General features: G+C 39.7%; 1 protein-coding gene across 1 annotated transcript in view; it reads right to left on the bottom strand.

The window, feature by feature from the left end:
• Positions 1 to 945: 945 nt before the first annotated feature.
• The window catches only part of XRN2 (5'-3' exoribonuclease 2), a 54,698-nt gene continuing 28,166 nt past the window's right edge, over positions 946 to 27,477 (bottom strand). Inside the window, exons 21-30 of the mRNA XM_010836603.1 lie at positions 25,543 to 25,626; positions 24,363 to 24,460; positions 23,698 to 23,777; positions 23,070 to 23,126; positions 18,074 to 18,142; positions 17,843 to 17,974; positions 15,893 to 16,023; positions 8,507 to 8,570; positions 3,640 to 3,778; positions 946 to 1,489 (exon numbers count right to left, since the gene is read on the bottom strand). Coding sequence (XP_010834905.1) covers positions 1,424 to 1,489; positions 3,640 to 3,778; positions 8,507 to 8,570; positions 15,893 to 16,023; positions 17,843 to 17,974; positions 18,074 to 18,142; positions 23,070 to 23,126; positions 23,698 to 23,777; positions 24,363 to 24,460; positions 25,543 to 25,626 — 920 coding nt within the window. The 3' untranslated portion in view covers positions 946 to 1,423. The remainder of the gene's footprint in view (positions 1,490 to 3,639; positions 3,779 to 8,506; positions 8,571 to 15,892; positions 16,024 to 17,842; positions 17,975 to 18,073; positions 18,143 to 23,069; positions 23,127 to 23,697; positions 23,778 to 24,362; positions 24,461 to 25,542; positions 25,627 to 27,477) is intronic.

Raw genomic sequence — 27,477 nt, 5'->3', positions numbered from 1 at the left:
ATTGTGAAATAATGCAAAAATATACCAAGGAGCATAGGCAATTTAGCTAGGAATTAAACTTTTCAGGTTTTCTTTTTTAAATCCTTTATTTATTCATCTCTGGCTGCGCTGGATCTTCATTGCTGCGCTCTGGGTTTCTCCAGTTGTGGTGTGCGGGTTTTCCTTGTTGTTGAGCACAGGCTCTAGGGCAAGTGGCCTTCAGTAGTTGCAGTGCTGGGGCGTAGTTGCCCCATGGCATGTGGAATCTTCTTGGACTGGGAATTGCATTGGCTGGCAGATTCTTAATCACTGGACCACTAAGGAAGTCCAAAACTTTTCAAGTTTTCTTCTTTCTGTTCTTCCATTGTGGGTTTTTTTTTTTTTCTTCAACTGAAGTATAACTGACCTACAACACTGCATTAGTTCCAGGGGCAGAGACTGATTCCAGATTTCTATACATTACAAAATGATCACCACAATAAATCTAGTTACCATCTGTCACCATACAAAAATAATATTATATTCTCCATGCTGTAAATTTCATCCTATGACTCATTTATTTTGTAACTAGAAGTTTGTTTATACCACAGTCTTCCTCACCTCTCTCTCATCACCACCCCCTGAACTTTTCTCAAAGATTTTTCTCAAACTTTGAGAATTCTCCAAGATTTAAAACAAATCTTTAAAACTACAGCACAAATATGCATGAAATTTGTAAAATGTAGATAATCTCATGAAGATTTTATAACTTGCCAAATTAGTAGTGGAAAGGCATACGTGAGTCAGATGGGTTGTCTTTCTGACCATATCCTCTTAAAATCTACTTCTTCATTGATTTTCTTTTGACACCTAATTGTAGAAAATTCTGATATAGTGGTAAAAAAAAAACAAAAACCACCATACACTTGCCAAGATTTTCAAAGTTTAAATACTGTAAAAGAAAAACAACAAAAGAGACCAGAGTTCTAAGTTTTGCATTGTTTTTTACTAAAGTCCAGAAATTTCCATATGACAAGTACATCAATGAAATGTTCCCAAAGAAATACTGAACAATATACACTCTAGTTAGCTGAGGGTTCCAGCTCAAGAGTTCATACTTAATTCCTGTGCATTAAAAATCAGCATGGATCTTAGATGATCTAGAATACACTGTGTTTTGAAATCCACAGCTGGTTTGATTTTTAACCATAATGAAAAACCAGTATTCCTATTCCATCAAATGTGTTTTACAAGCAATAATAAATTCAGATCCACTGTATTATGCAACACACATCTTTGGAAAGCAACATAAAACAGTGAGATCGGATCAGTAGAAATATACAGTTAAAAGAAATACACAAAGTACTGTAGTTTTATTAAAAACTACTACTTGAGAAAGAAATCTTTCCACAAATAGCATAAAACTGTAGAATGATGAAAGGATCTGGGAAAGCTTTACAAAAGCCTAATTCCAACTGTATCTTCCTGAGGGTGGTGGCAAAGGGTATTTCCTTCCTTCTCTGGGATATCCCTGAAGGGAAAAAAAAAAAGCAAAAGTTTACTTTGTGGATTAACACTCCTGCAAAGAAATTAATCTTACTTCTCAATGGAAAAACACACCAAAAAGAAAGGGACTATTTCTTATAGGTATATCACATGGATGGTCTCCATAAACATGTGTATTTGGTTTTCAGCCTTTTCCAAAGCTGCACGCGAGTGGAAATTAGCATAAATGCTATCACTGACAACTAACCAAATCAGCCTTAACAAGAACCTAAGAAATTCCTTAAAATGTACACAAATGAAGGACAGTTAAGTGTCTTGTGTAAAACACTTGTCAGTCTCGCCCACCACCAGCCCCTCCCCCAGCCCCCATGGTGTTTCAGGCCACATTGTGGGAAGGTGCCCATGTCATCCTCAGACATATTAGACTAGGAAAGCCATTTTGCTTAACCAAGGAAGGAGCTTGCTGCCTCAGCTGAAGCCTTTAGGCGTTTTTGTTTGTTTAGCTATAAATAACAGTAGACCACATTAGGTTATTACATAATCAATTACAGGGAACTTTCAAAACATTTCCTAGTATGCTTCCAAACACCATTTAGGTACAACCTAAAGATGAATGTGATGTGTCTGCCATCACAACTCCTCATTTCTAGGGAGGATTCTAAAATGGACCCCTTTCCCCATACTGGCTCACAGCACTTTACTAGTTCTCCACTAAAAATATACTGAAAGTATAGTTTTACTGGTTTTAACAGTGAGCTTCTACAATTTAACAGTGCTTCAAAATTCTACTTGAAAAAGAAATCTTTGCAGAAAAAAGGCTGAAAAAGAAATGTATTTCCTAAAGGTCCTAAATGATTTAGATCTCCTGAGTGAATAACAATTAGACCTCCTGGAACAGCAGAAAGCTCCTCTAAAGGGAGGGTCTCCCCTAAAGAAGGCAGGAGAGCCATTGAACTGGGGTCAGAAGTTAACAGGCACCCCCAGCTCTGCTGCTGAACAGCAGATATGAGGTTTTAACTCCTGACTTGGAAAATGAGGGGACTGGACTCAAATTTCTCCAGAGCAACTTCTAGTTGCAGGTACACCTTCCTTTCACCTTGACTCTAGCAGCATAAAGTCTCAATCTAAAGAACCTGCTGATATCATCTGTAGAGATTCTGGGCAGACAGTATGTAAAGTAATATTATACATCTAAAGAACTGTCAGCAAAATTCTCTCAAAGGACAACTAAGATGATTATTTTCTTATAAAGTGAACTGAGACTTTTAAGAGTACACCAAAAAAAGTGTGAAGAAAAGATTTTTCTTAGCTGGCAAGAGATTCTTCTCAGTTGTCAGAAGAAAGGGACACATGGCAAGAACGTGAGTTAGAAAATTAATACTCGAAGCACTGCAAAAGGCTGAGGTAACACAAGGTAAGCAATTTAATAACCACTTCACATCAGCAACTCCATGAATACTACACACTCTGAATCACTGCATTCAGACCCTGCTCTCTGGCAAGCACTGGATTAAGGAGCATGTAAATACTGGCCAGGGTGTCAAATGGCTGAGGCACAGACTGAGGCAAACAGACCTCAGGCTTAAATGTTGCTACAAATGGATGTATTATAAAGAGAAGGAAATAAAGCTTCCTCTTACTGAATCTGTCTAGGAATTACTATACTCATTCAATGTATGTTTAAATTTAGTTTAAAAAAGTGGGAAATTAGGAGAGATTTCATTCCATGAAGACACAACAGATAAATCAAGACAGAAAACTCCTAAGGGGAATAAAAGTAACAGCTGAAAAGGTGAGAGATTACTTTCGGCTTCTATAAAATTACCATTCATTTTGAGAGATCCAGTTTCTAATACAACAAAAAGCAACATTATAAAGAGAAACAATATGTTTTGGTGCTGGACCATATTTGTGCTAAATATTGGACTGCTGTGATTAAAGGGGCTTTTGGTCTGAAAATTCTTCAGCATCTTCAAAGTACAACCTATTTAGTGAGGCAGATACTCACCCCATAAACATTTTTAATGAGAGATCCAAGGGAAACTGAGCTACTCTTAACAGTACTTACACAGAGATATTTTAAAACAACCAACCAACCATTGAGTCCCAAGAGGTACGGTTAGGACAAAGTGAGCAGTAAGCTTTCCACCCCAAAGCCCACACCACATCCATCACCTGTCTCCCTCCACGATCGTCACGTCTGGGTGGATACCCGCCCGGCCCAGCCAGCATCTGGTACTGGTTTGGCTGGAAGGCTGCATTTTGGGTTTGGAGCATCCGGTTCCATGGTAGCAGAGGTTCGGCCCCAACACCTCTGTGGAAAGGCATCACATTTACATTAAAGGTCAAAAATCTGGCAGGTACCATTTCCAAATTTGGGACAATCCAGTGTGCCTGGATTTGTCATATGGGATATATAGGACCAGAGTGGCCTTCAGGTCCCTCACAGCGAGTGTAGTGTAACATACTTCATGAAATATCAGCATCTGTTTAAAACTCAGTTGAATCAGAAAGATCTGACTTAAAAAAAAAAATTGTTCATCTTCAATTGTAAAGTTTCTTTTTTAGTCACTAAAGTTTTGGACCCAAGATCACCAAGCTGGCTACATTTTAAGATGCTATCCAAAGAGTAAACATGCACGAGACAAGAGAATGAAGCTTTATTTTTTAAAATGTCCAGGCTCGTTCTTCGAGTCCATTCTTTCTAGTTAATTGCATGCTGCAAATGAATTCTTACTGCTGAGTATTTTGAATCTAGGGTAGGGGACTTGGCTGTTTTTTCCCATCCATTATTCTGCTCAATATGTCAGAAGGTCTGATCAGGAGGAAACCTTTTCAAGTTCTATTGATGCGGCTTTCAATTGACCATGGTGACCTAGCAACATGAGCACTAATTGGCATGGACTGACTGGCATTTGGTGTACAGTTTACATGGGAACACAGATTCAAAAGCTATTATAACCCAGTTTGCTGGCCCGGATTACTGGTCAAAAGAAATGTTTTAATTGTTTTCAAGTGCCTATTTTAACTCTGCAGATACAAAACAACAGGTATGAAGTATTAAATCATAACAATTTAAAGCTGTCACATAAACAGTGTAGCAAAGATTTACCCTCTAAAGGCAATCACCCTGTATGACACAGCTTTCTTGAGGTATTTTCTTCAACTTCCATTTTATTCAACAGTCACTACCAAGAATAAACAGTAGCAAAATTCCCTAGTGTACTTCAGCAGTAGAAGCTTTGGGGGGTGTTACAGACACTGAGAGGAATTATAAGAAAACCTGAAATTTGCTAAAGCACTGAGTAGCTGGTATTAGCTATGACCACATCAGCATATGAATCTCACTGCCTAGGTCTTAGCAGGGAAAGCCCAAAGCTGGGCTCACCGGGTAATGCATTCTTCTCACAGCTATTCAAGCCTGAATCCATCCTCTCCACCCCCACTCTCCTTCCTTCACTTGGAGCTTGCCCTTTAAAAAAAACAAACAAAACCAGCAAAGATAACTATTTTTGTGTGATGTCTCCAAGAAGTGCTCTCTAAAGAATCCTAGAAAGGCCAGTGCTATTCTTCACAGTTAGTGGTGGGACCAGAACTCTAATAATATAATCTGCTGTGAGTCGAAATAAACTGAAAAATCTGTACCTCAGAAAGAATATGCATATATTCGGGGCTTTTACTTATTTCTGAATTCACTAATACAAATATATTTCAGCGAGAATGGCTCAACTGTCAAGCAGGAACGGCTCTGTATGCAGAGAAGACACGGTCTCTTCCAGTCTCTGCAGGACTGAGCAGTTAAGGTTCGTGCTGTGACCAAGGAGGCTCGTGAAAATTGGGCCATTAATGCAAAACCCGCTTGTTTTACGTACAGCTCACACGCTGTTTATGAGCTGTGATCGTGTTTTCTCCACAGTTTTACAACAGTAAAACTAAGTCAACTGAGTTTCAGGAAAATCAGCTGGCATGGCTAAAATACATTATAAATGCACTTCTCCATTATTTTATGACCTAAAGAAAGGAACAAGGCCACAATGTAGGAGCACAAAGTTCTCCTTTTGGTTTAAAACGATTACCTGAAATGGGCTTTGACAAAAATATTTATAAAAATAATAATCAAATAGTTACAAAAATAACTAATTAAATGGAAAGAGCCACGTAAGAGGGACTTGTATGAACTACCCTCTTCTGCTTGATAGTGGCAGAAAGGCCTTTATTTTACCTAAGTTTATCATATTTCTATACTAATTATATCAGTTTGCAAATACTTTTACAAACTGAAATCTGCCCTGGAAAATACATTCTAAATCTGAGATGGAAGTGCTGAGGCTGACACACATTTTTTTTAATGAGTAGCTATTGATTGAAGCAACTTATTTGAGGCATTCCGCACCATGGATGGCAAAAATATTCTTAAGTTTCTGAATTACTGTTTTGGAAAGTAGCTGGCAGTATGACATAACTATATACTACTCATTGTTTTAATTTATTTTATTTTAAAATATTTTAAATTTATAAATACACACACACACACACATATATGTATATAACAAATCAGCTTTTAAAAATCTACGACTGAGCTTAGTACCTATTAAGTTAAAAAACTAAATGGCCACTTTGGATAAGATATGGCCAGAAAAGAGACTCCCCACTGGCAAGGACACAGACAACAGGGCAGCACCCAGGGGAGGAGGAGGCACGAGCTGGACCTGGACCTCGATCACCATCATGATGACGGCTAGGTTGTCCTTTTGAGGGGAGGCAAAGGTGGGAGCAGGGTGTTCCTGTTGTAATTTAAGTGAAATGAACATATGAATTATAAATACTATCTCAAAGTACGAATTAATTCAATAAACAGTGTAGTTTATGTTTAAAAAAAAAAGTACACTTAAAAAATTTTCTCCTCTAATAGGATTCTCAACCAAACACTTAACAGTGCAGTGGAAAAGTACTGAACTAATGATCAGTGAAACCTGGTTCTAGCAAGAATTCTACTTACCAGTTGTGACATCTCAGCAAAGGCAAAGTGAGTTTGTATTTTCTCCTCTATGTCATGTAAGGTCAGAAAGGTTAGACTGACACAGGCTACAGAAATGAGTGATGTATCTGCTGAAAGGCTGGCTAATGGAGAAGTTTAGGAGGCTAAATTCAAACTTTGTTTTAAGAATAAACAGTGTGTTTCTTAAATGACCGCGCTCTAAGACATAAGAAAGAATTCTATTAAGCTCACACGTAACTTCTGCCTTATGGCACGGTTTTAGTTTCTGACTGAAAGTAAACCAAAACTCCAACAGAACACACCTCACATCTGCTGGGTTCACAGAGTCAATCAGGAAGATACCAACTTGACTAGGGCACAGATCATAGATCAAAGAAAACCCCACGGATGTCAGGACATAAGTGACGATCTTAGGGGGGCTTAATGTGGAGAGGGAAGGAAAGCTGCAGAACTGAAGAAAGGGTGCCTCAGAAGGGGAAGGACTTCTCTGAAGTCCCTGTGGCTTCACGGGACAGGATGCTCAGAGCAGTTTTCTGATGAGTTTTGCTTAGAGAGACCTCAGATAAGCTACTGAACTGTGGGCTTCAGTTTCCTCATCTGTAAAAGTAACAATATCTACTTCAAAGGGGTGACAGGAGGAATAAATGAATTCATGTTTCTCTGGTGATTATTAATATTGGTGAGTATTTAATAACAAGGGAAAAAGCAAGCAACAAAGTGGGGAAACCAAATCTTAAACATCAAACGTGACAAACGTTCTGCAGAAGACGGTCATCTAAGGTTAGATCAGTGTGAATGTGATAATATGTATTTAGAAAAATTCACCCCTCACTCATTTAGTGACGATGGTGCCACTCTGAGGGTGCTGAAGTGGCACATACCATGTGCCCTGAGCACTCACACTGAAAGCAGAACATAAACACAGGCAAGAGCAGCTGTTCTAAATTAAAATGCAGCTTGCACTAAGTAGCTGATACTATTAATAAACAATTGAATAACATAATTTCTTTTATCTTCTTGAAGAAAATAATGAAATAAGGTTTTGGAGTCTCTAAAAAAAAAACTTTCTTAAAGGGGGTAGAGGTTATAGCCCTGTTCAAATAACAACACTTCATTCATTTCAGATGTGAACAGATCAGACTGCTAAAACAGCAAAGGAGAGGCGAACAAAACAGATCAGGACTGGGAAGGCAAAGAAGGAAACCGTGCTAGGAGGAGGCTTAAAACTCGTCTCAGCATCTACTGATGCGGGCAAGACCAGCATGAGACGACAGACTTTAAAGCTACCCTTAAAAATTATTCTTCAGATGTTAATATAATTATTCATAACACGCCTGGCTGCCTTGTCGTGCAGAGACCACCTGACTTAGGCGCGCACAACTTATCAATGAAAGAACACATGTCAAACATCCCTTGTTATTAAACCATGTCACATTCTTCCTCGTCCGTGGTACTTATTAGACTGCAGATCCCATAATCCTCTTCTGAGTCCCTTCTGCGTTTAATTCAGTTCAGTCTTAAGTAGTTGAAGAAACTGTTTTCAGTGGCAACTAATAACTACTGACCTACAGTGACACTGCACCACAATAAGCTTGTCAACCCTGAAAAAGTTGTACCAAAGAAGCTGATTAGGACTTCAAGAGGTCTGCAGCAAGGATCAATGGTGGGTCTGTACTGACACTGTGTTGCCGGCAAAGAAATGATAAAAGTGGAACCCCATTAGTTATGCCTCATTAAGCTGCACAACTCTTCTAAAAAGAAATTTGTTTAGCCTGACCAAAACCTAATAACAATTTTAAGCTCTCTGTGTTGCATTTTTCAGGGCACCTCAAAAGCATCAATAAAGTAAAGGCTAGGAACCAAGAAAAGCAGGAAACTATATAAATATGAATCTTTTGCTTCAACGTGTTAACCATGTATTTTCCTAAAGAACAGGCCCAAAAGAAATTCTTTAGAGGGGAGAAAGTACATTTCATACTACAGAGAAAGCCCAAACCTCAAATGCTGGTGTGAAAAATTACTGAAAACTCATGTCTGCATTACCTGTCAAATCTTTGCTGCTGGAAAAGGGGAGGGGGACCTCGCCAGGAGTCCTGAGGCCTCACATCTGGAAGATAAACAGGAAAGGATTAAACAGCAGAATTTTTTTTTTGGAAAAATAATTATTATTCAGCTACCCACATATATTATAATTAACAATTCTTGGGAAAAATTGAGACTGAATATACTAACTAGCATAATTACACACCATGGAAAAGTGAAAAGATATGAAATCAACAAAGTCAACAAATTTGTCTGTAAAATTATTTCTCCTTTGATAAGAAAACATAGCTTTTAGTTTGAGAAGCCTTTCTCATTAAACTCACGTTTCTCCCTCCCTTGCTGTGTGTGTACGTGTGTGTGCAAAGACATATGTATGTATTTTACATTCATATTTTAAATGCTGTGCAAAACAATGGTATTTTGGCTTTATCCATAAACAAAAACTGAACAAATAAGTAACTTTAATAGAAAGCCTAAAATCTGCCCCTTAAACATGTCAACTTGAAAGCACCCTGACTTTCTGAGCGATGCCAACAGGACGTAGACAGCAGTCTCTCCAAAACAGGCCAGAGGATGTGCTCACAAGGGATCGCCTACTTTCCTGCTGTTTTCTGACAGTCAAACCTCTTCCCCTAACATGAACCGAAGCCGGGAACACTGAACGAATGACAAGCAACAGGTAAGTGGCTGCCGGCCCTCTGTGTAAATGGGCTGCAGGGCACCCCCAGCGCAGCCCACAGTTGGTATCAACTGTCCGCCGCTCTGGCCCCCACTCTCGGCCACCTCGGCCACCTTCTGGCAGGGTCTGAGTGTGACCAGCTGTTCCAGGAGTTGTCTAATGAGGTCTCCGTGTGAGGACAGTAAGGCCTCCAGACTCCCAAGGCCCAAGGACAACAGGCTTACCATAATGTATTCAAGCTCACATTTTAATGGAAACACAAACTAGAAACATGCTTTTCAAAATTACTTTCTTAAAGGAAAGAAGAAATGAAAGCTTATCTCTGGTTAGCAACCAAAAAGATGCAATCTGGGTTTACTTGAGGAGAAAAAGAAAGAGAAGTAGAAGGGTGTTTTAAAACCTCCTACCAAGGAGAATCAGGAACAAGTAAAGGCACCTGGCTGCTCACAAGGGTTCCAGCAGGAAGCACCTGGCTGTTTCCGCTCTGGAAGCAACATGGCCAAGGTGCTGGCCCAAAGAAAGCCTCCGAGGTGGACAAACCAGCCTAGGGGAGCCACCCAGTCCCAGGCCAATGGCACGTGCATGAGTGAGGCCTTCACCTCCGTCACTCCCAAGCAGAATGCCATTCCAAACTGAAAGAGGGATGGCATTTCCAATCAATCTGAATTATGCCTCCCTGTCATCTCTTTAAAACCAAACTGTTGTTTAGTTGCTCAGTTGTGTCCGACCCTTTGTGACCCTATGGACTATAGCCCACCAGCTCCTCTGTCCATGGGATTCTCCAGGTAAGAACACTGGAGTGGGTTGCCATTTCCTTCTCCAGGGGATCTTCCCAACCCAGGGATTGAACCTGCATCTCCTGCACTGGCAGAGGGATTCTTTACCACTGAGCCACCCGGGAAGCCCTAAAAACCAAATTAGTACCAGCCAAACCGAGAACAATGCTGATGACCTTTCTCTGTGGTCATTTAATATTCAGACCTGAATGGAAACTCAAGAAGTTCATCACCACACAATTCACAGGAAGCAAGGCCAGGAACCCTAGTCCGGCCCGGGCCGGAGTAATGTCTGAATCACTATGCACCATCAGGAAACCTAAATCAGAGGAGGTAAAACCAGAACTTCTTACAAGACAGCAATCATTTCACCTGTGTGGTTTATTTCTATAGAGAAATCTAAAATACACATACCCCAAAACACTATGATTTTCAATGAATTACGAAAAAGGAATCTACCAACAGTAAAACCAACACTTGGGCCACTTTTTCTAATCATTACTTTGTTAAACTTGTAGTCCGTAACTATTCAGATATTGTACCAAACTTAAGTTTGTGAAAACTGGTAAAATGTTCCCAGAAGCATTATAGTTTAGCGTCTTATTTAAACAAAGTTAGCTAATATGAGAAACATCACCATGGAACAACTAAGCCCAAGGGCCACAACTATAAGCCTGTGCTTGACAGCCTGGGAACCACAACTACTGAAGCTCACCTGTGCTCTGCAACGAGAGAAGCCACCGCAGTGAGAAGCTCACACAGCAAGGAAGAATCAGTACAGCCAAAAAATGAATTAATAATTTAAAAAAAGATCAAAAGAAATACAGTAAATTTCATTCGGACCCCTGTCTAACTCTGTACTTTACACGTTCCAAAATCACTGTGGTCAGCCCAGAAACAGGCCTCCTTTTTAACAGACTTAATTCTGCGATTTGGGTTGCATGGTGTCTCTTTATCTACGGTGTCATGGCAGAGTACGCATTCTCCATGGGACTGCCCCCTAATACGAAGAAAACTGAATGAAGATAATAAAAAAAAAAACAGTCACATTAAGAAAAGCCTTCAGAAATGTTTATCCTAAGGTTTTATGAAAAGTAAAGGTAGGGAAAAAAAGCAGGTGTATTTCCTCCCAGGAACACTGTAAGTAGAGGCAAAGTCTTCAACATTCTAGAATATGCACTACATCTGAATATGCCACATTGTTAGATTAAGCACACCAATATTTCTAAGGAGAACTGGAATGTAAAGTTCACTGTGCACAAATGTTTTCTTCGGAGAGGCAGAGCCCTTCTCAGTAGTCTAACTGTATCCCTATAAGTGCCCAGGAAAGCAGCCGGAGTTCCTACCCCACCAACTCTGGTATGCCAGGTGCTTTCCTCTGTTTCTCGTTCACTATTTCTTACCACCAAGACAATCTTCTTTCCAAACTCAGCACATGCAAAAACTATCGTTTTTTGTTAAAAACCTAAGCAAATTTTATACGACTTTTAAAAATTCTATCACATGACTATTAAAACACCTCTTGCTCTCAAAGAAGAAAACTAAAGAGGATTGACAAACTTCAAGGCTACCTTTAAACAAATCTCTTCATGTGATTCTGAACAATATATATGGCATGTAAGTGTTCATAAAGCAGAAATACTTCCTGGCTGAGAAGTAATGAAATAGAATGCAAAACAAACTTATTATCATTCATTTGTATGGCTCTAACAGAAGATCCATTAGAGAGGGGGAGAAAAAATTCTGAGATACTGAATTGCACTTCAGAAAGGTAGAAGCACAAGAGAGAAAAAAATGAGAGCTAATTTTTTCCCATGATCTTTAAAAACACATCCGTTTTCTAGAGCTCTCCGGCCACAGAAACCAAGGCTTTACCAACAGTTCCTCAAGTGACAATTTACCTAATCAGCGTGGCAATCACAGAAAAGATTTCATGTTTACTGATTGCCATGAATCAAAAATCACTTTTCAAATGCAGATAACTGACAAGTTTACGGACTGAAATGAAGAGAAGTGACATGCCATGTTCACCAGGCTGCAGAAGCGAATGCTTTATTCATGCCGAGCACTCAGGGCTGCACTTGACTCCCAACAGTCCCCGGACAATCACCCATCAGCCAAAAACTGACACATCAAAGACAAATCAAAGACCGACAGAGAGACGCCTGCAGCAGACACTTGACAGAAACTGGCTCTGTGACCGTGGCTCTCCTTGATGGAACTCAGCACCACATGAAGAAACAGCTGTGATACTACAAATATTTTAAAAGACTGACTAACCAGTTTAGATCTCAATTTTACTAAAACTATTTCTAACCAAAACTTAAAGTTCAAAATTCTATAGAGAGGAACGCTATATAGAGGATCATTTATCACTTAATACTTTCATAGCACGCACCATGTGCCAGGTACTGGTTCAAGTACTTAATAACTTAAACTCATTCACCATGGAATTTTGTGAGATGGGTGTTCTCTGTACCATTTCAGAAATGAAGAAACGCTGAGTACTGATCAGAGCCTGCCTGAGGTCACAGGCTGTCAAGGGGTGGAGGGGAAGCCAGGACCACGCCCACCACACCGTGCCCCGCCACAGTCCACATGCACTCGCGCTGTTGGCTGAGGTGAGTCTCACGTTATTTTATGTCAGAAGCACCAGGAGAGCTGCCTCCTCAACCAGAGACTCAGAAGCTCAGGATCTCCAGGAGGCAAGACTGGGGATCTGCACATTACTTTCAGTATTTTCAGTTTAGAACACACACATCTAATTAAAATAGGAGGGGAAACAAGCACACTTCACACATGCACTCTGGGAGTGAGCGTCTTGACAACACAGACTCATGGGGAGAAAATAAGAAAAGATCTTATCACTGGTCTTCTTAAAAGGATATCTCCACCCTAAAACATTTGGTATTCAAAAAAGATATGAAAGTGTAAATGTAAAGGATCAGATACAAATCAGATAGGAAATATAGAGAGAGATACGGATGGATGGACGGATGGATGGATGGACGGACAGACTGGTTGGCATACATGCAGGGATTAGGTCTGTCTGCATAAACAGAAACTGAGAGGTCACAAGTGGCCATGAGATAAATATGCCATAAAGATCTTAATGACAGTTAACTTAAAAAACAAAAGAAAGAAGGAAAGCCAAATCTTATGTTGAGCTGTGTGTGAAGAGTATGGGTGAAAACTTCACAGGACATGGGATTTCCTTTCCTGACCGCTGCAGCATTTGTCTGTGCTTATTGTACAAGTGTGGCCACAGATGAGTGCAGACTTTCACCTCTCTCCCTAACCAGAACCACCACCAAGCCTTTCCACAACCGATCTGTGGTTCTAGAAATGAGATGTAACCGTGTACTTTTCTCCTTTAAAAAGCTTCAAAAAGCTCTTGCAAGAAAAGAAACTCACACAAACCACTGAATTCTTTGAAGGATTAAGACATGACAACAATCTCACAGTAACCCTTACTAGAGAAATAAAAATGTAGGAAACACTTTTTAACTTTTTTATGAGCCCAGAATGTGTGAAGCTGTAAACTTGTCTCTCAAATCATAGATATGAATCAATATCCCACAAAATGCTAACACACACACACACACACACACACAGATAAATCAACATTAATCTCATTCCAGTAATGCCAGGTTAGTGTAATAGTCAAAAATCAGTTTGTGTCATTCACCACGTAACAGAAGAAGAAAAAATAAAAAACAAAGAAACAAACATTATCACCTCAAGAAATGGAGGAAAAGCAGTTGATAAAATCCAACATCCACGAGAAACAAGGAATAGAAGGAAACTCCTCCAACCTAACAAAGGTTATCTATACATTAAGATTTTTAAGTTGTTAAAATATAAATTAAAAATTTACCTAAAAATTAAATTATAGCCAATATCATATTTAATGGTGAAATATAATAAGTCTTGCCCTGAAGACTGGGAATGAAACAAGGATGCCCAGCATCACCACTTATGTTCAATCACACTAGAGGTCCTAGGTGGTGGAATAAAGCAAAAAAAACCAAAGGCATTAAGATCAGAAAATGAATACATAAAACTATCACTACTCACAGATGACATGAATGAAAAGGGCAAAATCCAAAAGAACATACAGACAAGACTTCAGAGTAAATGAATTTTAGTGACACTGTCAGTCAATATTAAAAAATCAACTCTCTCTCTATATATATACAAGCAAGCAACTGGAAAATGATGTTTATAAGTCACCAGGCAGGGAGGGCCACCTGTTTCTTGCTCAAAGTGAATCCCTACTCTACAAAGCCTATTTCCTATTTTTAATTTTTATTTTAAAAATTTTATTTATCTTATTTTGGCTGCACCAGGTCTTTGTGGCAGGATGTGGGATCTTCCATCTTCTTTGGGGTATGTGGGATGTTTAGTTGCAACATGTGAGATCTAGTTCCCTGACCAGGACTCGAACCAGGCCCACTTATACAGATTCTCATTTGGGTCTGTGATGCCCTGTTAAGAACTACTGACCTGGGTAATACTTCCCAAGTGTGTTGCATATCACAGGTGATATAAAAGATGGTTTATTGGAGGTCCATGAAAAAGCCTGTTATCATCATGGTTGTATTCACTTTGATGTATATTTGAAAAAAATACATCAAGGACATCAAACCCAGAATGCATTGATCGATGATGGAAGGAAGCTGCTTAACACGGAGCCCGTGCTTTCTTTCACCTGTGCTATTCAAACTTGTTTTCTCAAACCTCAGACTCTCTACTCGACACACTGACCTCCAAAATTCCCCACAATCACAACCGTAGTCTTGAGAATGACTGACTAAACCAAGACACAGTGATAGATGGATTACACCTGGGTCTAGCATTTGCATCTTATTTTGTTCTCCTCTTGGGAAGCCGTGATACCAGCAGATAGAAGTAAACAGCCAAGAGCCACAGAAGAAAGGCACTGACGAGGAGCGTGTGAGTGAAGAGTGGGCTCTAACTAGCCGCCGGAGGTGCCCTCACCCACTGGTGAGCTCCCGGGGCACAGACAGCTCTTTCAAACTGATTAGATGCTTCAGTTGTATGTGGTACATCCTGATACATACTCCACATACAGACATAAATGGAAATGCTAAGAAACACTATTTGCTCAATTTTGGGGGGAAAGTAGCTAAAGAAACTACCGTACCAAGGAGCTCTCCACAGCCTATTAAACGCCACACCCTCTGTGCTTCCTTCACTGAACAGAAGAGAACCGTTCAAGTCCACAGACTTTACAATGGAGGCAAGAACGCTCCATTCACTATCATTAAGATTCACAGAGAAACATACAGACAGACGGAACACAGTGAAAACAGAACCCTGAGAGCAGGAGACTGTCAGAACTCCTTTCTTACAGGGCTTCAGGTTAAAAATGCTCTTGTAAATAAATTAGCATGAAATAATACTAAATACATGGCATAAATATTTCCCAACAATCATTACTTTAATCTGGTTCTTTGACAGGTGTAACTTTGATTTTAAAAGAGTTCTAAGGGTTCTCTGCAATAGAGTAACCCCTCCTGCTTTTTCTAAATTTAATGTTTCTTTGAAACATTCAGAAGAAAATTTAAATGATATGACACTTGGACTTAACAAAAATGTCAGCATCCTGGCCACACTGTATCTTCCCCTGCCACCCGGGGGCTGACTGGTTGGGAAGCAATCGGACAACCAGGAATGGAGATGCAAAGTCTTCATGAAGAAAAGTGGCTTTGAGATGGCCTGTACATGGCCTGTATTTTCTAGAAAATTGAGCACAGCCATGGAGCGCAAACGTAACATTAAATGGGGATATGAACTAAAATGAAGGCAATTATGCTGTTAGGTCCACCCTTTTAGCAATGCAGATCAGAAACCACCCTTTGTCGCAGTACTTAATCTAGGAGGTAGAACCCATTATGGGAAACATACTTGACATGAGCTTTGGAATCTGGGCTTGTCCTCGCAAGAGTGGCCGGTACATGTTCCCCTGGAAAGCTGCAGGTGGTGGTGCAGCGTTGCTGTAGACACCAGTTCCGGAGGAGCCTCTCGGCATAACGTGGCTGTGAAAGGACCCCCCAGCCAAAAAACAAGTTAGACACAGACACACCCATCACTATTATAATAAAACAAATCCTGGGCCATCTCGTCACTACTAGACCTGACCAAGACAACGCGAAGTTGAAAGATTTATAATGAACAAAGTTCAAAACGTTACCTGATAATGGAGACAGCAAATGTTCATTTGTCACACCAAAGCTTCCTGATAATCATGTAACTATTTAGTACTTTATGCAAAAAAATCATTTCAGTCTATTTCTCTTTTTCTGCATTCTATTTACTTTTTCCCTCAAAGACCTATGCTGTGGCTGTCACTATACAGTTGACCCTTGAACAACACAGGTCCACTTATACGTGGAGTGTCTTCAACAGTAAACACCAGAGTCCTACACAATCCATGGCTGCAGATGTTCAGTGAGTGAGCGTCCCTAATCCCACAGTCGTTCAGGGTTCACCTATATATACTGCTACTCTATGTTTTACTATTTTCAGTTTATTGCATCAAACATTTCCATATACCTTTCATAGTCTTCCTAAGTGTAATGTGTATTAAGTATTACAGAATACTTACATGTTAGTGTCTCATACATTACTAAACCTGTCCACTCATTTAGTACTATTTAGTACTAGTAGTATAGACAGCAATGCCTAGAGACATGGGTGTATTACTAGGCTCCTCTAAAATATTTTCTCAGGATAAATTCTAAGAAGTAGGAATCTGAATCAAAAGTTCAGAGGATCCTCAGAACTTAACACCCTACTTAGAGATACTTCTACGTTGCTTTCCAAAGTGGCTGAAATAATGCAAAAAAGAAATCTAGAGAGTATTTTAGACTTGCATTTTTTTTTTTTTTACTATTAAATGAAGACTTTCAAGCAACCTGCCGAATACCTCACATTTATACAGTGGTTTAGAAACTATCCCAAGCAGTTAATCCCCACAACTTCACGAGGCTGGTGTGATTACAACCTCCATTTCACACACAGGAAACAGAGGCAGAGAGAGGTTCTGTAACTTTAACAAGAATATCCAGTGGTAGACAAAGTGTCTGATCCAGACACTCAGGACTCAAAGCCCATGATGCCACTGTCCCTTATTAGTCACCACATAAAGTACATGCTACTGATGGTAACCTACTGCCTAAAGCCCACTTTGAATCTTAAAGCTTTCCTATGAATTGGAAATATCTATTTATGAGTTACCAACATCAATTCACAGATGATAACTCATTAATACATGCCCTAGCACTTTGCTCTTTTTATCTCAGCTTTATGTGTTTCTGCTTCAAAGCTCCCTCTTTTATAGCCAAGAAAAAAGAAAATTTGAAGCTAATGAAAGCAAAGAATAAAAAACAAATTCACAGCAGAGGAGATACAAAAGGCCAGCAGACACTTTGAGAGGCTTGACCTCACTAACACGCCAGGAGATACACTCAGGCATCACGGAGGCCTCAACACACGGGCACAAGCCCAGGAGCTGGCGGCTCCTCATAGAGGGACTGTGACACCCAGAGGTTAACTCAGTCACAACTCTCTTGAGAGTAAAGAGCATGTTTCATTCTTTTGAAATAACGGTCAGAGACAGCAAGATCTCTTGAGAGAAAATAATGGAATTCTCAGGCAACACAAAACAATAGATAAACCAAAGACACAGAATTGAATTTAAAAAATGAAGAAAAGCAGAAAAGCATCAAAGTCATTAAAATAGCTGCAGAACAGTTATATTTAATGATCTCGAATATCTGTGGTGTAAGTGCTGAAAATGCTCCATGGACGATTCCGAACAATCAAAATACACAGACAGAAAAACCTACCACTCACCCCAAAGCCCTGAAGGCTGCAGGATCCAGGTGGACAGGCCGCCGGTCCCGGTTAAAGCCAAGCTGGGGCTTCCACTGCCGTCCGTTGCTGGATTTCTCCCAGTCACTAGGTTTCAGGACCGGTGCGGGTTTTCTAACCATTTGAAAATACAATATTTAGTTACAGGGATGGACTTCACTTACACAAAATAAACTTTAAGAGTTTATATTTTCTAACTTGTACAGTTGTTACCTTGCTCCCGGAAGCATGACAGCTTTAAAAATGTAATCTTCAGCAAACTGTGGGTCTTTAAAATTGATACTAGAAGAGAACAAGAAACAATTTAATGATTTCACTAGATTAGCCTGCTTCACTACTACCATGTAAATTCAGGTACTTGTGACCTTGGTTCTATTTTTAAAGTTTTTTTATTTTTCTTTTTTTTGGCTGTTCTGCATGGCTTGCAGATCTCTGTTCCCCATCCAGGGACTGAACTCGAGCCATAGCAGTAAAAGCCTGGAATCCTAACCACTAAACCACCAGGGAACTAGATACTGTGGCTCTTTAAACAGAATGACTACAATTCAGAAGTCTTCTCCCAAAATTATCTGAGTCAGCAGATTCTGCCAAACTGCCAAATGGCTATACATCTGTCTCACCAAACTGCCACTAATCCCCAGGATGGCCCTCATGTAACTTTATATGTAAAGTCATGCTCCACCTAATTGTAGGTGATTGCAGAGAAAGAACAACAGACACAGCCCAACTCTTGAGAAACTCCGGTATGATACCAAACACTGGTACAAGAGGTTTGCAACAACAAAAATAAAAACCACCTTTCCTTTTGTTCAGTCCATGGCAAAGACCCTCCCTCGAACATCTTCAAGATCAGAGCTTGTTACAAGAAACAGTAGAAACATTTGCAAAATCAAAAACAATGAACAGATAATCCACAGGGGAAAAAACACAAAGCCTCCCTGTTGGAAGCCCCATATCCTGCTCGACTAATGTGTTTCTGTGAGAATGTAAACAGTCACAACTTGAAACGATGTGATGGCTGAATATACAGACTTTTAATAAGTTGGGCCAAACTGCCTTTTTGAGTGTGTGGGGGGGGTGTGTGTGTCTGTGTCTGTGTGTGTGTGTCTCACCCAAAGCACCCAAGTCTTCCTTCTGACAAAGCAATGTCTCTTCTAGGACTCTGGATATGCACCTAGTTTATATCTAAGGATGCTCATAACATCAGGATTCATAATGCTGAAAAACTGTAAAACCTAAGTATATGGGCGAATAGTGGACTGGTTAAAGAAACTATGGTTCTTTCTAAAAATGGTATCCTCAGAGACTTCCCTGGTGGTCCAGTGGTTAAGAATCTGTCTGCCAATGCTGGGGATGTGGGTTCCATCCCTGGTCCAGGAAGACCCCACATGTCAGAGGCAACTAAGCCTGTGCACCACAACTGCTGAGCCCACACGCCCTAAAGCCTGTGCTCTGCAGCAAGAGAAGCCACCTCAATGAGATACCTGTGCAGCTAAACCAGAGAGCAGCCGCTGCTCAGCACAACTAGAGAAAGCCCACATGCAGCAAGAAAGACCCAGGGCAGCCAAAAATAAATTTTCAATTTTTTAAAAATAATAAATAAATACAAATGGTATCCTCAATTGGCATTTCTTAAAATTTAACAAAATACTTAATGACAAGGGGGAAATACAGGCAACAGACTAGACACACGTTCACCAGAAGGTTATTTGTACACACAACCATTTCCAGCCATTTCCTTTCCTTCTCTGTGCTTTTTTATATTCTCCAAAGATCCTCTGAAGATTACAGATTACAGTTGCAATCAGTGAAAAGGGGTTTTATTGAACTGGTTGACATTTTAGATAGCTAACTTTTTTTCTCTTCAAATAATGCCACTTAAAATAATTAGGGCCCATCTGTTACAGAGAAATTTTTGTTAACTGTATATTTTAAGTACAAAACAATGGTTCCATTTATAATAAAGATGCTATAAGCTCAAGAACAGCTAAACAGCACTTCATTGACTCAATCTGTTCCTCTTATAAACTCACTCTTCACCATGACTGTTTTTATCTCAGATGTTCTCTACTCCAGGTGGCTTAAGGCAAGGCCAGGCATACTAGGCAATGTGAAAGGTTTAAGAGGGTGAGAGACAAGGTGGTAGGTAGGTATGTGGATTTGTTGGGGCTTTCTAGACACAAAGTAAACAGAGAAAATTGGTAATAAAGCAAGGCCTGCAACTAAAGGATCTCAGAGCAGTTCTCTTAGTGTCAGCAGCCTTTTCAGCAGTTTACCGGACAAATTTTCAGCATGCCTGCTGTATACATGGTCTCATGGTGGGCGCAGAGGCACAAACAGTACCCAACCATGGGGCCTGCCTCCTCTTCTAACAAGAGAGATAGACTGGAAAAGTGTAACAGTTTAGTAAGGAAGAAAGTGGAAAAGGCCACAACAGGCACAAGAAAGATGCTATCAAAGCCTGTCACTTGCCTTCCACATAGGACCTTGTGAGTGTGGGCTAAATGCACGCGTATGTGACGTAGGGGGTCTTCACGGAGGGACCAATCTGGAGAGCAAGGAGGAGGCGTCCCTGCGGAGCTGTGGGGACCCAGATACAGAGCACGGCTCCACCAAACTATGGCAGGAACCAAAGGTCTCCAAGGAGTGGCCATGGTTAAGAAAGATGAGAGAAGATTCAGTGGGAAGGTAGGTGGGATTTGGGAAAAAAATCAGCTGGGAGAGCACTACAGTAATCCAGGAGAAGAAAATACAAATAGGCTCACTGGGAAAAGCCAGATGTGAGAAATAACTGGAAAGAAAGACGGTTCCAGAGCAGTGGTATCAGTACACAGAGTCATATACCATAAGAAGTTGAAGTTCCTAAGTCTGGGCAACAGGGGAACAAGAGGTGAGAGAAAGGTGGAGAGATGGGCAAGGAGGTGTGCGTGGGTGAAGGACACAGCAGCCAGTGTGGACACGGAGCCCGGGTGACACAGAGGGTGGCACCTGCTCCTCCAGATGGGAAGAAAACTGAGAATCAAACAGAAGTTTTATATATTTACAGTTAACGAAGAGTTACTGTAAAAATACCAGGCCTAAGCAAGTTACAATGGTGGAAGAAGAAAAGGACGAAAGAAATTCTGGGAGATGGCTCAGCTCTACTCACAGTTAAACTACTACTATGTGGAAAGATTTATGGAATCAGAAATTGAAAGAAATACAGTTGACTGTATTCTCTAAGAGTCCTTCCATGAATTTAAGACACTTCAATAACTTCTAAAATATATTTCCTCAACAACACAGGTAAGACCTAATGTGATGGGAACAGGAGGTGAGGGAAAGTCCACTAAAGTGGACTCAAGGAGACAATTTCTCAAATATGGACTCCAACACCAGATGAGCGCAAACAGAGAAGGGGGAAATGCCAGGAGTCAACGTAGACAGGAATAACTGGCAGGGGGCACTGGAGGCTGCATGTTCAGGTTTTTTGTTTGTAAAGCAAGAACAACACTGAGATACAGAAGAAGCCCTGAAACAAACACCCAAAAAGCTAAAGTAAACTGCATCGGTCTCAGCATGACCCCTCAGAGAAAAGACTGAAAATGACCTCATAAGAAAAGAGTTACTTTTGGTCTCTCAGGCATCTCCAGGAAATAAACTCAATTTTATTATGAAGTTACATTCAATATACACCTGAATATCCAGCTGAATTTGAGATTTCTTTTATAAATTTAATAATCTTGTGAAAACAATGGATACCAAATAACACCAAAGGAAATTTCAGGCTCAGAAATCACCATCACCATCATAATTATACAAACAAAACTCCAGGATTTGTCAACTCTGGAACTCTTACTTGGGCAAGTCTCTGTCCTAATTAGAAAGTTAAGTAGAACTCACTATTTCTAGGGGGCTGCGAAGGAAGACCCTTGAAACACACTGAGAAACTAAGGAGCACAGCAAACGTGCCAATCCGGAGAGGACTGGTGGCAGTAACCGGCCTGAAGGGCTGCTGCAAGCCAGGGACCCAGGGGTTAAACACAGAGTCCACACTGGCTCTGCCGGAATCAGACTGTTTGTGGCGGACACAGGAATCTAGCTTATGATTCTGAATCCCGCCTTTAACAAAAGAGCCAAAAGACAAAGAGCCAGGGCAGATTATACGCCAAGATAAACAAAAACTGTGGGTAAGGATAAAGGGTAAAGCAACCATATGCCAATACAAATTAATTTAAAAAATGATCCACCGGAAATTTAAGAATGGGGGTGGTGAGAGATGAAGACAATTAATCTAGCAAGATTTTTCAAATTCACAAAGGATTTCTATAAGTGAAAGCCCTCCTAGAATGGCAGCTGCTATCTAAATCCATTAAAGATAGGAAAATAAACATGCATATACTTCACAATGAGAAATCTAAATAAAATCCAAAATAGTCCCCGAGAGTGAGAGAAATAATAACATGTGGGAAAACAGTATTCAGGAACAGCTTTTACAAAATCCTCGAGTTACTTGAACATTTGCCCTGTTCTCATCTAAAGAGGGAGGGAAACAACAACATAAACCTTGCCATCAAGATTAGGAATTCATACAACAGTTACACAGATGCGTAGTAAGTTTGCTGATTTTTATTCTAAAGAGCCGTATTATATTTTACATACTTGGCAGAAAATGCTGTCACCATTGAGGAAATGAAGTATGAGTTTTCCACGGAGCAGAAATTAGCCCTTTAAAAGTTTGTAACTGTTGATAAAAAAAATATTCCACAAATTCCTTCTATCTCATCTTAACCAAAATAAAGTATATTGACAGCTCTGTTTCTGAACTCTACAGGGCCACGAACATAAATACAGTTTATATTACGTTACAATACCGTGAGGCCATGGGGCCTCCAGGGTGCAGAGGTCTGTTTGAACCTACATAGCACACAACTCCTGGAAACTCCTACTTTCTATCTTCCACCTCTCTAATCCAGGAAGAATTAGAGGTTGTTAGGGGAAACCAGAAAGCAGAGAAGTAAGCTTGTTAAGTCAGTAACCTTAACAATATACATAATTTAAAGTCAAGAGGCTCTACTCTACTTGGAGGTCTGTAACACAGGGACTCTCCAAATATCAAAGACTTGCTGGAATAATAATTACCATCCCTGTGAATCACAGGTCTTCTTACACTTATTTGCAAGTTCAGAGCTGTACTCTGGGCAAATGTCAGAAATTTGGGGAAACTTACCTGATCACAGCATTGTGTGTCAGATCCTTTAACACAGGAATAGGAGAACATACTACTCTAAAAAGAAACAAAAGAACCATCCCTTTGTAAGTTGTAACCTTTGGGAAAAGTGGAAACAAAATGTTGCTATGTTTCTTAGGCTTTGAGAGAGAGAAATCACTAAACCAATAAAAACAATATAATCATAGGTAACTTTTAAAAAGGGCCCTGTTTGTATTTTCACTAATAGAAAACAATTATGAACAAGGGCTTATATCAGAATTTGTAAAGAATTCTGGTATAAGAATTCTTTATATTCTATAAACCAAAAAGGGGGCAGTGGGGGAACAGATAACTGAATAGAAAAATACAACAGGTATTTCATAAATAAGGAACACCAAACAGTTGAGAGACAGGTACACAACAAGGTACACAACATCCTGACACTTTAATAAGATTATGAAAGTAATTTTGACCTTGTGGATCGCCTCAAGAGCTGGGCTCTGACCCCAAGAGTCCAAGGGTTTTATGTTGTTTTGTTTTCTCACTACTTTCTTATTATTTCTAGAAAATGAAACATTTAGGCAACAAAGTAGAAATGCTAACTAAACATCCTCCCACCCCCTCAATTATATACAACGATGCTTACTGATTTGGAAGAACAGCTTCCTCATCCAAAGAAAACTTCCCTTGGATCCCATGACACAGTTCAGGTGGTACATCCACTGACTGTGGGGAAAAAAAACAACCCAGTCCTGATTATACAGGTGAAAGAATGGGAAGCAGGAACTCAAACATGTTTGTTCACCAGTGGTTACAGGCCTACCATTCTTAACACCCCAAAGGTAGAACCCATGCAAGTTCCCATCAACAGATGAGTGGACTAATGAAATGTAGTGTATACACAAATGAAGTATTATCCAGCCATAAAAGAAAGAAACACTGACGTAAGATGGCTAAACCTTGAAAATTCTGCTAAACGAAGTGGGAGGACAAATACTGTATGATGTGACCTAGGGGAGGTGTTAAAATTAGGCGACTCCATAAAATCAGCATGTAGCAGAGGTTGTGAGAGGCTGGGGGCAGGGAAGGATGCGGAGGAGTGTTTAATGCTGTCTGGCAGGTACAGAGTTTCTGATCAGGAAGACTCACAACTTTGTAAATGGTGTTAATGCCGCAAAATTACACACTTAAAAATGCTCCGAATGGTAAATTAGGTTTATATTTGGCCAAAATTGTAAAAATGCATTCCTGATTAAATAATCAAATGAATGTACTGTCAAGCAACGCATCATGATGGAAAAGAAACCATACCTCTGTGGAACCTGTCTTGTACAGCTCTAAAATGAAGTCATGCAGTGGGTGATGTTTCCCAACAAATAAGACGTCGCCTCCAAGACTGTTTCTTCTGGCTGGGGGGAATGCAGGACAAGACCAAAGTTATATCCGCAAGAGCAGTTTTTATTATGAGACCAAAATTAGAAGATGCATCTAAATTTTTAAAGCTTTATTATAGGGACTTCCCTGGTGGACCAGTGGTTAAGAATCCAGTTGTTGCCAGTGCAGGGTGCGGGTTCGATCCCTGGTCAGGGAACCAGCATCCCCAGAGGCCGCAGGGGAACTAAGCCTGAGCGCCACAACTAGAGAGCCCACGCGCTACAGCAAAAGATCCCACATAATGCAACCAAGACCCTACGAAGCCAAATAAATAAATGAATGCTTTTTTAAAAACTTAATTATAGAGTTTGTGAGAAAATAACAAGAAGAGGCCTAAATTTAGGTGATGTGCTTCTGCAGAAGAAACAAAACTTTGAAGATAAGGTTTCAAAAATCAATTATTATCAAAAAAAAATTTAATCTCAAAAAAACTTTAAAAATCAATGACTATTAGGAAAAGTCACTAAAAGATACCTGCATATAGAATTGCAAGATTTTATTTATGTAGAACTCAATTTCTTATAAGATATGAACATTCCCCAAGAAAATACAAACTGTATCATCTAAGAACAAAAATTATCCAAAGGATGGCTGATAAATTATTTCTATAGGTTTGGTACACTTACATTAAATTTTCCAGTTGAACCCAACCTTGCAATTTCCTAATATTTTAACTATCAGTATAATGACAAAAATCCCACTTGTGAAAAATAACATTTCAAGTTAACAATCTGAGAGTAAATGCCTACAACTCATCTTATCCTTCAAGCAAAATTATAATCTGGGAGGTGGGGGAAGATGAAGGGAAGAAGGGAGATGGAGGAAATCAAACATTTATAACTTAAAAACTTTCAATTTAATTTACTATTAAATTACTACTCAATGTACAGATAGTATTAATTTTAAGAAACTAATTTTTGTTACAAAGAAGTAAAATCAATGATTTGTGCCTCCTTTATGAAAACTTTGACAAATGAAAAAAAAAGGTCTAATTAATTCTATAAGCAAACGTGAAGCCTGTGTCACAGACTGTGCTGCCCGGTGGGCACGGCCTTACTCTCTTCAGGGGTGAGGTCTGGGTACACCTCTTCCAGGGCAGCACGCAGTCGCCGCTCGTCCACAAATGGCAGCAGAGCCACACCTGGGGACACAAAAGCACACCAAGCACCCAAGTGTGAGAGTCACCTAAATAGCAACTGATCCAAGTGGACATTTCTAGTAGAGTATTTCCACAAACATAAAAACATCCTGGAATTGAACTATATAGCCAAAATTCAAATGCAGAAGGAAAAAACTTCCAATTTTCCATTCTTAAAACGACTCATATGGAAAACCATCTTTGATCTTAACTCTGTGATAATAAAAATTTTAAGTTAAAATAACACTTAAGATAGCAGCCTGTTCTCATCTTCCTTATGAGATGGCCTTGGGCAAGTTAGTCAATTCCCCAAAGGGCTTGGGTTTATCCATTCATCATTCTAGAACGTTGGATTCTTTTATAAAACAAGATAATTCAACAAAAGTATTTAGAAGTTCTATCACATTTTAAAACCTAATAATTAACTTACACAAAAATTTTAGAGATTTGTTTGCTTGAATAACTTGGGGATGGTAGAAGAGATGTTAATTTTCAGGCTGAAAATTGTCCTCTGGAGTGTTAAAAATTAAGGTCATTGTTTTAGCTAGACCTGTGTGCATCATCTTCAAAGAAGCACACCAGTAAATGCAGGATCCATTACTAGAAAAACGTATGAAGCTTCTGAAGCGTAGTAAGCTATGGACGTGAGTTTGAGTGAACTCTGGGAGATGGTGATGGACAGGGAGGCCTGGCGTGCTGCGATTCATGGGGTTGAAGAAAGTCGGACACGACTGAGCGACTGAACTAAAACTAAACTAAAGTTATGCTGCCTATAATATAAATAGTATCTTTGCCAAATAAAAAACTTAAATAGCAAAGAGAAATGCTAAATGAAGCTAAACAGTTTTGAAACTGCCATTCAAAACTGCTGCATTTATGACTGTTCCCTTTAAAATGATTAGAAGTGGAAAGTTTCCAAAGTTGTCATTAATGATTTAGCTGCCGTATTTTCAAAGTTAAGAAATGTGTACTACCTACTAAGGAGAATACATATTTTTTTTTAAGTTAAAAAGAAACTAAGTTCTAGTGTGAATTTCATAGGGCAAAACAGCTGATAAACACTTAGATGGAAAAAAACCTCGAGAGTTGTTTGAGTTTAGCTGGTCTATACACATAAATTACCATGAAAAGCTAAAACACTACCTGGCTTTCATTTTCTACCTACTAGATTCAGGATCTAAACAAATTATGAGAGACTTTCCTACAATATCAACTCCAGAAGCAAATAGTAAGCAATTTGCAGTGCTAATGACAGCAATATGGTTAATAAGTAACAAACAAGCCCTACAGGCCAGTGGAAAAAAGAACACTTTGCACCCAGGTATGAAGATGGTGGTGCTTGAGAATGAAATGATAGTAAAAACGACAGCAGTGGTGACTTTTTCCTGAGCACTTATATCCAATGGCTCGTTTAATCGTCTCAATAGCCCAGAGGCAGTCCAAATGGTGGTAGTATTTAGGTAAAAACAGTGGTCACACTTTCCAGGTTCTGGTCTTACTTCTGACACTGATCAAATAACTTATATTCTCTGTTCATATAAAAAACACACTTGAAATATCTGTTATATTATTACATATAGTATTTGTATGGTCAATAAATGTTGGAAATATACCCAGATAAGTTTTATCTTCTATCATTTTCAGTTCAGTTCAGTCGCTCAGTCGTGTCCGACTCTTTGCGACCCCATGAATCGCAGCACGCCAGGCCTCCCTGTCCATCACCAACTCCCGGAGTTCACCCAGACTCACGTCCATCGAGTCAGTGATGCCATCCAGCCATCTCATCCTCTGTCGTCCCCTTCTCCTCCTGCCCCCAATCCCTCCCAGCATCAGAGTCTTTTCCAATGAGTTTTT

This window comes from Bison bison, unplaced genomic scaffold (genome assembly GCF_000754665.1).
Source record: "Bison bison bison isolate TAMUID 2011002044 unplaced genomic scaffold, Bison_UMD1.0 scf7180017864063, whole genome shotgun sequence".
In the NCBI taxonomy this organism is placed as follows: domain Eukaryota; kingdom Metazoa; phylum Chordata; class Mammalia; order Artiodactyla; family Bovidae; genus Bison; species Bison bison.
Note: the sequence above shows the minus strand (reverse complement) of the source record. Positions and strands in the feature narration are given on the sequence as shown.